This window comes from Taudactylus pleione, unplaced genomic scaffold (assembly GCF_031769625.1).
Source record: "Taudactylus pleione unplaced genomic scaffold, aTauple2 ptg000451l, whole genome shotgun sequence".
Taxonomy (NCBI): domain Eukaryota; kingdom Metazoa; phylum Chordata; class Amphibia; order Anura; family Myobatrachidae; genus Taudactylus; species Taudactylus pleione.
The window spans coordinates 6,288,586-6,302,003 of NW_028284853.1; the positions used below are offsets into that span (position 1 = coordinate 6,288,586).

Genomic DNA, 13,418 nt, shown 5'->3' on the forward strand with positions numbered 1-13,418 from the left:
CAGACCCTAGGGTAGGGTCTGGGCACTCGTAAGCCCCAGGGAGCTTCCTGCTCTGTTTGAGCAGGAAATTCCCCACTGACATCAGCAATGATGTCAGTGGGGCCGCCCCCAAATGGCAAGCATTCCGACTGGAACGCCTCTGTTTGGCCGGGCACGCCCCCGGCCCGCCCAGCAAACGGGGCGAGCTGTCAACATCGACAGCTCGCCCCGTCTGCTACGAGACCCCTAACAACGGAGTGCTCGTTGTTAGCCGGGTCTCGCGCATGCGCATGACGGAGCCGGCTCCGTCGTGCGCATGCGCTGTGGGGCAACATCGAGTCGGTCGCGAGCGCTCACGACCGACTCTGAATAAGCTCCCAAGTACCCATAGATACAGACATAACCAGCTGGAACAAGATTGGCACAAGGATATGTTACCTCTTTTTTTGTATATTCCTTGCTGTGTAAGTTTGGGTGACTTGTGTTGAGGTATTTTCATGCTGACAATCTGGCAGCGCATGGAGTGGGTTTATTGTGTATTGTAATAAATTAGGTGCTCCTCCAGACAACCACCTATTTTTGCATTTGTAAAACGTGCCCCTGATCCATCTCTCCAAACATAAGAGGCCGCAACCACAACAAATGCTGTACGATCCAACTCTAAATGAGGCCGATCGTATGTAGTCTTCCTGTCTTATTATGTGACAAAGCCACATCCTATGCATTAGAAATCAGTCTCCTACCTTGAATGGGAATACTGCGCCCCATTGGCAGCTTTCCAGGTCTCCTTTCCTCATCCTCTGTATCGTCAGAGCCTTCATCCTCCTGGATCTCACTGTCCGAGTCTTCATTGCTGTCTGGTGTGGAGAGATAAAGAGCTATGAGGTGGCACGAAAGTGAACATATAGGTGAACAAAGATATTAATATTCAACAAGTGAACAATCTGCAGTATTAACACATCTGTTGAGTCAGCATTAGCTTGTGATGACTGGTATATGAATGATTTAGAAGTGGAGGTAGTGGATGATGACTGGCGTATGAATGATTTAGAAGTGGTAGTAGTGGGAGATGACTGGTATATGAATGATTTAGAAGTGGTGGTAGTGGATGATGACTGGTATATGATTGATTTAGAAGTGGTGGTAGTAGGAGATGACTGGTATATGAATGATTTAGAAGTGGTGGTAGTGGATGATGACTGGTATATGAATGATTTAGAAGTGGTGTTAGTGGGAGATGACTGGTATATGAATGATTTAGAAGTGGTGGTAGTGGGAGATGACTGGTATATTAATGATTTAGAAGTGGTGGTAATGGATGATGACTGGTATATGAATAATTTAGAAGTGGTGGTAGTGGATGATGACTGGTATATGAATGATTTAGAAGTGGTGGTAGTGGATGATGACTGGTATATGAATGATTTAGAAGTGGTAGTGGCAGATGACTGGTATATGAATGATTTAGAAGTGGTAGTGGGAGATGACTGGTATATGAATGATTTAGAAGTGGTGGTAATGGATGATGACTGATATATGAATGATTTAGAAGTGGAGGTAGTGGATGATGACTGGTATATGAATGATTTAGAAGTGGAGGTAGTGGATGATGACTGGTATATGAATGATTTAGAAGTGGTGGTAGTGGATGATGACTGGAATATGAATGATTTAGAAGTGGTGGTAGTGGGAGATGACTGGTATATGAATGATTTAGAAGTGGTGGTAGTGGGAGATGACTGGTATATGAATGATTTAGAAGTGGTGGTAGTGGATGATGACTGGTATATGAATGATTTAGAAGTGGTGGTAGTGGATGATGACTGGTATATGAATGATTTAGAAGTGGTAGTGGCAGATGACTGGTATATGAATGATTTAGAAGTGGTAGTGAGAGATGACTGGTATATGAATGATTTAGAAGTGGTGGTAATGGATGATGACTGGTATATGAATGATTTAGAAGTGGAGGTAGTGGATGATGACTGGTATATGAATGATTTAGAAGTGGAGGTAGTGGATGATGACTGGTATATGAATGATTTAGAAGTGGTGGTAGTGGATGATGACTGGAATATGAATGATTTAGAAGTGGTGGTAGTGGGAGATGACTGGTATATGAATGATTTAGAAGTGGTAGTGGGAGATGACTGGTATATGAATGATTTAGAAGTGGTGGTAATGGATGATGACTGGTATATGAATGATTTAAAAGTGGTGGTAGTGGATGATGACTGGTATATGAATGATTTAGAAGTGGTGGTAGTGGGAGATGACTGGTGTATGAATGATTTAGAAGTGGTGGTAGTGGGAGATGACTGGTATATGAATGATTTAGAAGTGGTAGTAGTGGGAGATGACTGGTATATGAATGATTTAGAAGTGGTGGTAGTGGATGATAACTGGTATATGAATGATTTAGAAGTGGTAATGGATGATGACTGGTATATGAATGATTTAGAAGTGGTGGTAGTGGATGATGACTGGTATATGAATGATTTAGAAGTGGTGGTAGTGGGAGATGACTGGTATATGAATGATTTAGAAGTGGTAGTAGTGGGAGATGACTGGTATATGAATGATTTAGAAGTGGTAATGGATGATGACTGGTATATGAATGATTTAGAAGTGGTGGTAATGGATGATGACTGGTATATGAATGATTTAGAAGTGGAGGTAGTGGATGATGACTGGTATATGAATGATTTAGAAGTGGTGGTAGTGGATGATGACTGGTATATGAATGATTTAGAAGTGGTAGTAGTGGGAGATGACTGGTATATGAATGATTTAAAAGTGGTGGTAATGGATGATGACTGGTATATGAATGATTTAGAAGTGGTGGTAGTGGGAGATGACTGGTATATGAATTATTTAGAAGTGGTGGTAGTGGATGATGACTGGTATATGAATGGTTTAGAAGTGGTGGTAGTGGGAGATGACTGGTATATGAATGATTTAGAAGTGGTGGTAGTGGATGATGACTGGTATATGAATGGTTTAGAAGTGGTGGTAGTGGGAGATGACCGGTATATGAATGATTTAGAAGTGGTAGTAGTGGATGATGACTGGTATATGAATGGTTTAGAAGTGGTGGTAGTGGGAGATGACCAGTATATGAATGATTTAGAAGTGGTGGTAGTGGGAGATGACCGGTATATGAATGATTTAGAAGTGGTGGTAGTGGGAGATGACCGGTATATGAATGATTTAGAAGTGGTAGTAGTGGGAGATGACCGGTATATGAATGATTTAGAAGTGGTGGTAGTGGGAGATGACCGGTATATGAATGATTTAGAAGTGGTGGTAGTGGGAGATGACTGGTATATGAATGATTTAGAAGTGGTAGTAGTGGATGATGACTGGTATATGAATGATTTAGAAGTGGTGGTAGTGGGAGATGACTGGTATATGAATGATTTAGAAGTGGTGGTAGTGGGAGATGACTGGTATATGAATGATTTAGAAGTGGTGGTAGTGGGAGATGACTGCTATATGAATGATTTAGAAGTGGTGGTAGTGAGAGATGACTGGTATATGAATGATTTAGAAGTGGTGGTAGTGGGAAATGACAGATAGTGAATGAATTAGAAGTAGGTATTATTGAGTGATTACATGTACAGTATGTGATGAATGAACAGTGGTAGTAGTGGGTCATAAAAGGTATGTGAATGAATTGGAGATGACTGTGTTGTTGAGTGATGACAGTATGGGAATGAATTAGAGGTGGGGTTAGTGGGTGGTGAAAGATACATCAGATGAATTGATTAAATGTAGTGGTGTTAGTGGATGAAGACAGGAATGGCCACAACAAACTATGCTTAGCATGTATTAGGACTTGTCACTGAGGGAAGTGTGACAACTTTGTTCTGCTTCTGGACTAGAAGAGCAGGGTCTTATTTGCTACGGTCTTTGATGAACTAGAGATTCTGAATGTGAATGAACTCTCTGGACTTTATTTACAAAGCAGCGGCTTTTGTGTGCCACTGCTGCCCGGCGGCTTGCAGGTAAAAATGTAAAACGCAACCCGCAGTCAGTGCAAACTCCGCCGTGCTTTGGCATGTTAACATATTCATTATGTCCACTCGCTCCCATTCTCTATCCCATATCCTGCAGGTTACTCCATTATTCTTCTAACTAAACCCCACAGCACCAAATAGAAACAAAATCAGAGAGGAACAATATCAACCACATATTAAATGTTAACTTTTAACACTTTAAACAGGAGTAGTAAAGCATAAAAAGGCGAATACTGAGTGTCCTCCAATGGACTCAGGGCAAAGGATGAACTGCTCTCTCTTTCATCCTTTGGGGAACACTCACAGTAGAACAGTGTGCAGCACTTTCAGACATAAAATTGGCATCCGTAAACGCAAAACCATTACACTTATAACAATTCATAAAGGTATAAACCTAAGGCCATGTGCTCAGCTGAGGCCCTGCTACGTGCTGCCCTATGAGACAGTCGCTGAATTGATAGAATGCGCCTTTACATTGTAAGTAACAGGTTTCCACACCTCAATGTAAAGCTAGCAACTTACAGAAGAGACCCATCTAGCTAACGTCTGCTTAGAGGCAGGCCAACCTCTATGTGTGCATCACCAGATAGCGAGACTTATAAGCTAGAGACCCCAACTATAACACCCTGCTGGCCGTAGAAATAGCCAAGAGAAAAATATTTTCCAAGTGAGGACCTTCACATCCACTGTATCAACTGGTTCAAAAGGAGGCTATTGTATTGACGTTAACAGTAAATTCAGGTCCCTGGGCACAGGTGGAGCACTTTATGGTGGTTGGAACTGCGCCATTCCCTGCAAGAAAGTCTGCGATTCTAGGAAGAGTGCTAGCCTATTGTGAAAGATAATTGAAAGAGCTGAAGTCTCAACCTTCAAAGAGCTCAGCCTCAATCCATCATCCAGCAGCATTATCACCGTAGGAACAGATATGCCAAATTAAAATTCCTCGGAAACATCATGGTATCTACAAGGAAGGCCTGTGGGTCTTTTGGCAAAATTGTTCCACCTTGTCGTTCAACCAGGAAGCCATCATGTCAATATCTAGTTGCACTCAACTATCCATGGCCAGATTGACAAACCATGTCCCTAAATGCATGACATATCTGTCCCCAATTTTCCACCCCTGGTATAAGCAAAGACTGTTAAAAACTCGGCGATTAGCAAGTGTACCTTGTCCCCAATGAGAAAAGCCTTTTGGTGTTGCTAGTCGGACAGGAGAACTAGAAACCCAAACCCCTTGGTAGGAACCAGACGTGATTTCTGATAAATCTTCACCCAACCATGGGACTCTAATTCTTCACTAGCCCTATGTAATGTGTCAGAGTACATTTACCCTCTGGTATAACCAAAGATGTGAGCAGCATTCTGCCATCAATTTCACAGGCTGTGTATAGGGCATCAGCACCTGCATATCCACAAGGTAACTCAAAATGACATTTTCACACATGTGGAAATGATAACTGGTGCAGCCTCTACTGTCTTAGACCTGGTAGTACACCCTTGACAGGTCAGTGTACACACAAATGAACTATATCACACCGACACGCAAACCAGCAGGACAAGGTCAACAGACACATACAGTAAGTTCCTTATTAATAACAACCCAGCATTAGGATTAATTACCAGCAACTAAAGACCCACAGAAGAAGCCTGAAGCAGGAGCTTCTGGTAAAATGTCCATTTTGGCTTAAGCTTCCACCTTTTAAGGTAGAATGAGCACCAACACGGACATGCACTGCTGTGTATGATAACACCTCTTCCCAGTGCCCAGCTACAATGGCGGTCTCCGTCCTGGAGGACAGTTCCCTTAGCCAAACCTTTGTAAAAGTGTGGACTGCCTTCCAACTGAGCCACAGACCCAGGGTTCTGCACCTAGTGCAGACCCTGTACCATAACTGACCATAGCGAGGAGCCGTTATCTGACCGCTCCTCCAGTCTAGAGTAGTATGGGCCGCCATTCAATAGCAATGTTGGCAGTGGAAAGGTCCTCCCTAGGGGATGTCCCCTGACGACAGTGTGGGGGGGGGGATGATCCTGCATGTGGAGTCTCCTCTGACCGTTCTGATGTCAATCCACCCTGAGCTGACAGGTGCCAGAGGCTCTTGTATAAGTAATTAATTAAAAAAATAATGAATATATGAAATGAGGTTAAGTTCATTCTTTAAGTTTAGACTGTAAAAAGCACCCTTGCCAGCTACAAAACAGAGTTGCCTGCAGGAAGGCGATATAAACGAGTAAGGAGCATAATACATAATGAACATTTTAAAGTTCCAAAGTACTTAAAGAGCGTTTATGCCCCACTGATCCAGTGCCCCCCAAAAGATGTAAAAGAAAATAAAAACACGATTGAAGTGTTAGTAACAGTCTGCAGACAGCAGCAGATACCAGCTATTGGACTGTGAGTCTGATTCAGAGATGGGCGCTATTGCACAGCTGCAGGGAAGTGGATGCACAATACCGTCCAACGAAAATGCAAATGCAGCGGGAGGTGTCTGTAGCAAATAGATGCCGTCTGCATGTATCTGCGATCTGAGTGCAGCGAGTAAATCAGGCCCTGTGTTTGGTCTTCCTTTGATCTCATTAGTAGGCCTTAATCATCTCAGAAGTAATCTGACTACTCACTAACATGGACACCTATAGGTGTGACCAAACTGGACACCGATCAGGTCGCCCAGTGCTTTTACTAAGCGGCAGGATCCACCATTGTAATTAGATTTTACTGCACACAATATTTTGGTATTACAGCACCTTTCCCCCTACAGTTACCAGTCCCGACAAAGCACTTACTTCCTGCCTTCTGCAGCCGGTTCTCCTCCTCTCTCAGCTTGTTCTGCATCAGTTTTAGCGTGTTCTCTGCCTCCTACAGGACACAACAAGTTACATCATCAGACATCAAGGATGGCATGAAGCTCACTACTATATATACAGTAGAACGGGAGCAATAAGATTCGGCACAGTGCAAGCTTATACGCTGATACAATCAGTTACTATAAAGAAAATAAAGCCAGTGGGAGCACTGAATGTATAGAGTCTATAGCTGATACTGCATGTAATGTCAACCTCTATGTACGATAATAAGTGAAAATGAATCATTTGCCGTCAGTCTCAAAGTACCGTGCTTTCACTCAGAAAGGGCTGGACAGATCTGTTCACGGAAAAGTCCCACAGGCTGATGGCACTTGTGCCATGGATGTAAGCAGACTAATGTGGACAGGTCAAAGAACAGCATATGCACAGAGTATGTGACTGAATGGTGCTCATCAGGCTGTGAGGGTATGAGAGGAGACAGGTTTATTCATCTGGAGAAAAAGCTCAGCACTTATCCACTGCCCAGTATGGATTGTACAACTCCCTGGTGTCATCTGTCATGACAATCTCCAAGCAAGGAGAGAAGATACAAGTAAGGGTCTCTCACCTCTTCCAATAACCTATTTATAGTCACAGGGGTTTATATCTAACTTCTACAGCTGGTGATGAGCCGGCCAACCTACAGAAAAGCTGGAAGACAGTGCTGATGTCCTTTACAGTGACCAAAGAGGACCAGATAACTCTCCAAAGTAAACATGTGCTGTGTGCTAACAGTCATTCCCTTTTCTGTAACACGCTCAGGCCATGTGTGAAAACCTATTTACAAAGTAGAGGTCTGGTAAAATAATTCACAAACATATATTGAAATTATATTGCCCTTACCTAAGACCATAAAACAACAGTGACATTCCTCCCTCATATATGCGACATCTACCAGAAATGGTAGTCGGGGAATACAAGAACCATGAGCTGAAGCCTATTAATTCACTAGGGCCAGTGACACCATCTTGTTCCTGATGCCTCGGTAATATCAGGAGTTCCTAATGAGAACAAGACAATGCAGCCTAAGGCCAGAATGTAGTAAAGTGCAAATTTGCGGTGATGCAAATTATAGGTCACTGCCTTAAGAATGAATGGAGCACTCTGATTGGTAAAAACAGCCGTGCTCTGACCAATCAGTGTGCTCCCATTCATTCCTATGTCAATGTGAGGTTCTGGTTTTGTTGTGGGCCCAGGGTGGTAAAAGGAGCAGACACTGAAGCAGATTTAAAAATAAACGTGGAGTTTTTAATGAGTGGCTTAACAGACATGAATGTGGAAAAACAAAAAGTCCGGGTATAGCACTAAAGTGCACTTGGGAAACTGTAGTGAAGCAATGGGAAAAAGTCCAGGTAGTGATAATAGAAGGTAGTCCAGTATTCCAGGGTTTGTGAGGCTGAAAAGAATTGCAGGCCGAAATGAGTTGCAGACTGAAGTGAATGGCAGGCTGAAGTGAATGGCAGGCTGAAGTGAATGGCAGGCTGAAGTGAATTGCAGGCTGGGAAATAATATCCAGGGAAACTGCAAGTGGAGGCAAGGTAACAGCTGACACAGGTACTCAGGCAAGGGAGAGGCAAAGGAGGAGGCAGGAGGCAGGAGCCAGCGGGGCTGGAACAGGCAGGGTGAAGCAGGCTAGGTAATGATCCCAACAGACAGGTGAATGAGCACAGGAACTCTCTCTCAGCTCTCGCTGAGAAACACGTTGCACTGGCAATGAGAGGAAGCTCGGCACTCCCTTAAATACCCAGTGCTGCACTGTGACAGGCCAGAGAGAGCATGTGACACACCAGGATAGGGCGACCAGGTCACATGACCGAAGGCAAGATGGCGGCGCCCATGCCAGAGCGGAAGCACCATCAGGCCTAACCAGACCAGAGTGACAGTATGCTCGCACAGGACTACGCGCAGCCAATGCACCCCGCCAGATACCAGCGCCACCGCCAGACGACCCTCGCCATAACGTCCTCACAGGTAATATCTGCCGGCCGGCATGCCAAAAAACCCTGGACGTGACAGTACCCCCCCCCCCCCTTATAGATGGTCTCAGGACACTCACCAGGTTTTTCAGGATGGACAGTATGGAATTTCCTGATGAGTGCGGAAGCATGGATATCGTGGGCATCAGTCCAACAGCGTTCTTCCGGGCCGTAATCCATCCAATCCAGAAGGTACTGTAATCGACCCCTGCGGACACGAGAATCCAGAACCTCGGAGACCTCGAACTCCACACCTCTAGCAGTCTGGATATGAGGGGGAACAGGGAGAACTTTGAGGAACTTGTTTAGGATTAATGGCTAAAGTAAGGAAATGTGGAAGGAGTTTGGAATTCTTAAGTAAGAGGGAAGCTGAAGGCGATAAACCACAGGATTGATGATATCTGTGATGGAGAAGGGTCCGATGTAACGTGGGTCAAACTTCATGGAAGGGACTATGAGGCGTAGGTTCCGGGTGGACAACCAAACCTGGTCTCCAACTTTCATGCAAGGTACCTTCCTTCGCCTCCTGTCTGCTTGTAGTTTGTAGCGAGAGGACGTCTTCTCCAAATCAGTGCGCACTCGAGCCCATATGGACGCAAATCTCTGTACAGTATCCTCTATGGTTGGAACATCAAAAGCCGGCAGGCTCCGGAATTCAGGTACTCGAGGGTGAAGACCGTAAACTACCTGGAATGGAGTTTGATTCGTAGAGGAATGATATGAGACATTGTGCGCGAATTCGGCCCAGGTCAGTAACTCGGACCAATTGTCTTGGGATGATGACATGAATATTCTTAGAAAAGTCTCAAGGTCCTGGTTGACTCTTTCTGTGGATCCATTACTCTGTGGGTGGTAGGCTGTGGAAAAATTTAGTTTTACTTGCAGAATGGAACATAAGGCTCTCCAAAACTTTGCCACAAATTGAACGCCATGATCTGAGACTATTTCTGAAGGGAGTCCACGCAGGTGGAATGTGTGCTGGACAAACAAATGAGCTAAATCAGAAGCTGTGGGTAATTTCTTTAGAGGGACGTAATGGACCATCTTCGAAAATCGATCCACCACAACCCAGATGGTGGTGTAGCCCTCTGAACTTGGTAAGTCCAATACAAAGTCCATGGAGAGGTGTGTCCATGGACGTGATGGAAAGGGTAGAGGCAACAACTCACCCGCTGGGGATTGACGGGAGGATTTGTGCTGGGCACATAGGGTACATGAAGAGACAAACTCCAATACGTCAGTCTTCATCGAGGGCCACCAGTAGGACCTTTTCAAAAATTCCAGGGTCTTTCGAGTACCAGAATGACATGAAGCATGAGGAGTGAGCCCATGTCAGCAGCTGCTTCCTTAACTCCGGGGCCACAAAGGTGTTCCCAGTAGGAGGCTGTAGCTGTGTGGTAACAAACACCCTTAATTCCAGCACGGGGGTACTGTGCGAGGTTTCAGTATTGTTGTCACAGGGAAATGATCTAGACAGAGCATCTGCTTTCTAATTGAGGGCTCCAGAGCGAAAGGTCAGAGTAAAATGGAATCAAGCAAAGAATATTGCCCATCGGGCCAGACGAGGACCTACACACTGGATATTTTTGAGGACGAGGAGGTTTCTATGGTCGGTGAAGACAGTAAAAGGGAAATTAGCTCCTTCCAACAGGTATTGCCACTCTTTAAGTGCCAGCTTAACTGCCAAAAGTTCTTGTTCACCAATAGCGTAATTTTTTTCAGCAGGAGAAAACTTCTTGGAGAAGAAGCCACAAGGGTGAACTTGGTTATCCTCAAACCGTTGAGATAGAACTGCTCCCACTGCCTCCGAAGATGCATCTACTTCCAACAGAAAAGGTCTATCCACATCTGGTTGTCTTAACACTGGAGCAGTGAAAAAAGCTTGTTTCGAAAGCTGGAAGGCTGTCTCAGCTTCAGGAGTCCATAGATAAGGATTAGCGCCTTTACGAGTCAACGCTGTGATGGGAGCCAACAGGGACGAAAATCCTTTAATAAAGCGTCTATAGTAATTGGCGAATCCGAGCAGTCTCTGGATGGCTTTCAATGTTTGGGGTCGGGACCAATCTAGAATTGCCTGAACCTTGTTGGGGTCCATTTCCAGACTGGAACCGGAGATGACATAACCAAGGAATGGCACGCTGGGTACACTGCAGACACATTTCTCTAGTTTAGAAAAGAGATGTTTTTTTCTTAAATGAGACAGCACTTCCTTCACATGTTTATGGTGCTCCTCTAGAGAGGAGGAAAAAAATCAGTATATCGTCCAGATAAACGACTACGGAGACATACAACAAATCCCGGAAAATCTCATTGACGGAGCCTTGAAAGACAGCAGGAGCATTGCATAAGCCGAAGGGCATCACGAGATATTCAAAGTGTCCATCTCTGGTATTAAAAGCGGTTTTCCACTCATCTCCCGCACGATACGAATAAGGTTATAGGCCCCTCGTAGGTCTAATTTAGAAAAAACTATGGATCCCTTGACTCTGTCGAATAGCTCTGTAATCAACGGACGAGGGCATCGATTCTTGACTGTTATGTCATTAAGGCCTCGATAATCTATACATGGTCTTAGCCCACAATTCTTCTTCCGACGAAAAAGAATCCAGCACCAGCAGGAGACGTACAGGGACGAATTAACCCTTTCTCTAAATTCTCCCGGATGTACTCGGACATTGCTTTGGTCTCTGGCAAGGATAGAGGACAGGTGGGACCTCGAGGAGGCATCTTGTCAGGCAGCAATTCGATGGGCCAATCCCATTCCCTGTGAGGAGGTAAGATATTAGCTTGTTGTTCAGAAAAAACGTCAGCAAACAGTTGATACTCTTTGGGAATAGCTGGAGGTACTAACGAGACTGTTTTCCTCATAGGTCGTATCTTGGGAAGACAGGATCTCTGACACTCACCTCCCCATGATAGAATTTGCATAGAGCACCAGTCTATCCTGGGATTGTGCAGACACAACCAGGGTAACCCTAGAACGACTTCTTGGGAAGCCTCAGGAATCACGATAAATTTTAGATACTCAAAATGGAGTGCTCCAATGCGGACTAGCACTGGTTGAGTCTCCTTGGTGACAACTCCGTTAGCCAGTGGACGTCCGTCTACAGCAGTCAGAGAGATCATCTGTACAGCTTGTGTTCTTCTAAGATAAATGGTCAGTCTGCCGCACTAGTAATTAACTTTAAAGTAGGTTATTTGGACATAATAACGTGAACGCACAGAATTACTCTATATGGAAACGTTACATTGTAATAACAATTCCAAGAGCTTATTTCTCTTCTTCCCTATTAAGAAATAGTTTTTGGACTCATATACTTCCTCCCACAGCTTCTTTATCCCATTTTACAATTTGGCTAATGCAGTCTTAAGGTGCCTACACACTTGGCGATGTGCTCACGATCCGAAATTGTGTTCGATTTCTCCTTGAACTCAGCAGCTCCCCGGCAGTCGCGGGCACGATTTGGTGTTAAAAACTGTCCAATGTGACAAACGATCTATCGTGCCTCCTAACTATTCCACTGCATCGTGACTGAGATTGGCAGATTTGCCCTGCAGCACGGCAGATCGGAAGATGCGATGTACGACCTGCGGGGACGCGCATTGGCATCGTGATCGTGAGTGGACACTCCCGATATGGGCATATTTTACACAATTTGTCGTCACGATGCATTGGAATCGGCCAAATCGTGTACAAGTGTGTAGGCAACTTGAGAAGAGGAGTTTGGTATTTCATAAGCCGACCTCTCCCTCCCTTCCCACTTTTTCTTTTAAACTTTCTCACTAATCATTATGCGCCTTCCCTTTGTCTATCTTCAAACACCCCCCCACCACCAGTTAACGTCAGTCTTCGTTGACTTATTACATAATAGGTCAACCACAACAGTTCACTCAGCGTTCTTGTTCATTGGGCATATTCGATTGTTATAGCGCGCCCGATCTCCCGTCTAAAGTTACGGGAGATGGCGGGGCGCTATTCAATTGTTGCAGTTCTTCGCGCTGATCGCGCCCACAGTGGTCGGGTTTAGCCGTGTAAAGCAGCTACCCCTGACCAAAGTGCTGGGCGCGACCGCTAATAGTGACGTTCGGGTGCCCAAACGTGTCACTTTTCGCCCATTTCAGCTGGCACCCCGCTGGGGCTGCGAGCTGAAATGGTGTGCCGGCAGCTGAGTGCGCCCGACAGGAGGAACAATTGAATAGCTCCTGTTGGGCGCGTACAGGGGCATAACAATTGAATTCCGCCCATTATGTCTGCTCCCGATGGGACTGATTTATGTTTTGCATTGCTTTATTTGTTATGTCGTATGCTGCTTTATTTACGGTGATGGTTACTTCTATTGTGACATTGACAGTCACCACTTGTTGTTGGCTCTTGATGACAGATTACTTTGAACTGTCCCATTTGACTGTATGACGTGTTTGTACTTTATTATGTGAAAACTCCAATAAAACAAATTTACAAAATAAATATTTTTATTTTTTTTACCATCTGTCTGGTAAGGGTATTCAACATGCGTCCCTCCCGCTGCTGTGGAACTACACAACCCAGAATGCCCTGCTGTACTTTTACTATTAGGGCATGCTAAAACTGTGGCAAGGC

At 44.7% G+C, this 13,418-nt stretch overlaps 1 protein-coding gene across 1 annotated transcript in view; it reads right to left on the reverse strand.

Moving 5' to 3' along the window:
- IFT38 (intraflagellar transport 38) overlaps positions 1–13,418 on the reverse strand; it is a 257,847-nt gene that overhangs the window by 11,523 nt on the left and 232,906 nt on the right. The window contains exons 9-10 of the mRNA XM_088448183.1: positions 6,783–6,855; positions 723–836 (exon numbers count right to left, since the gene is read on the reverse strand). Of these exons, the coding sequence (XP_088304309.1) occupies positions 723–836; positions 6,783–6,855 (187 nt within the window). The remainder of the gene's footprint in view (positions 1–722; positions 837–6,782; positions 6,856–13,418) is intronic.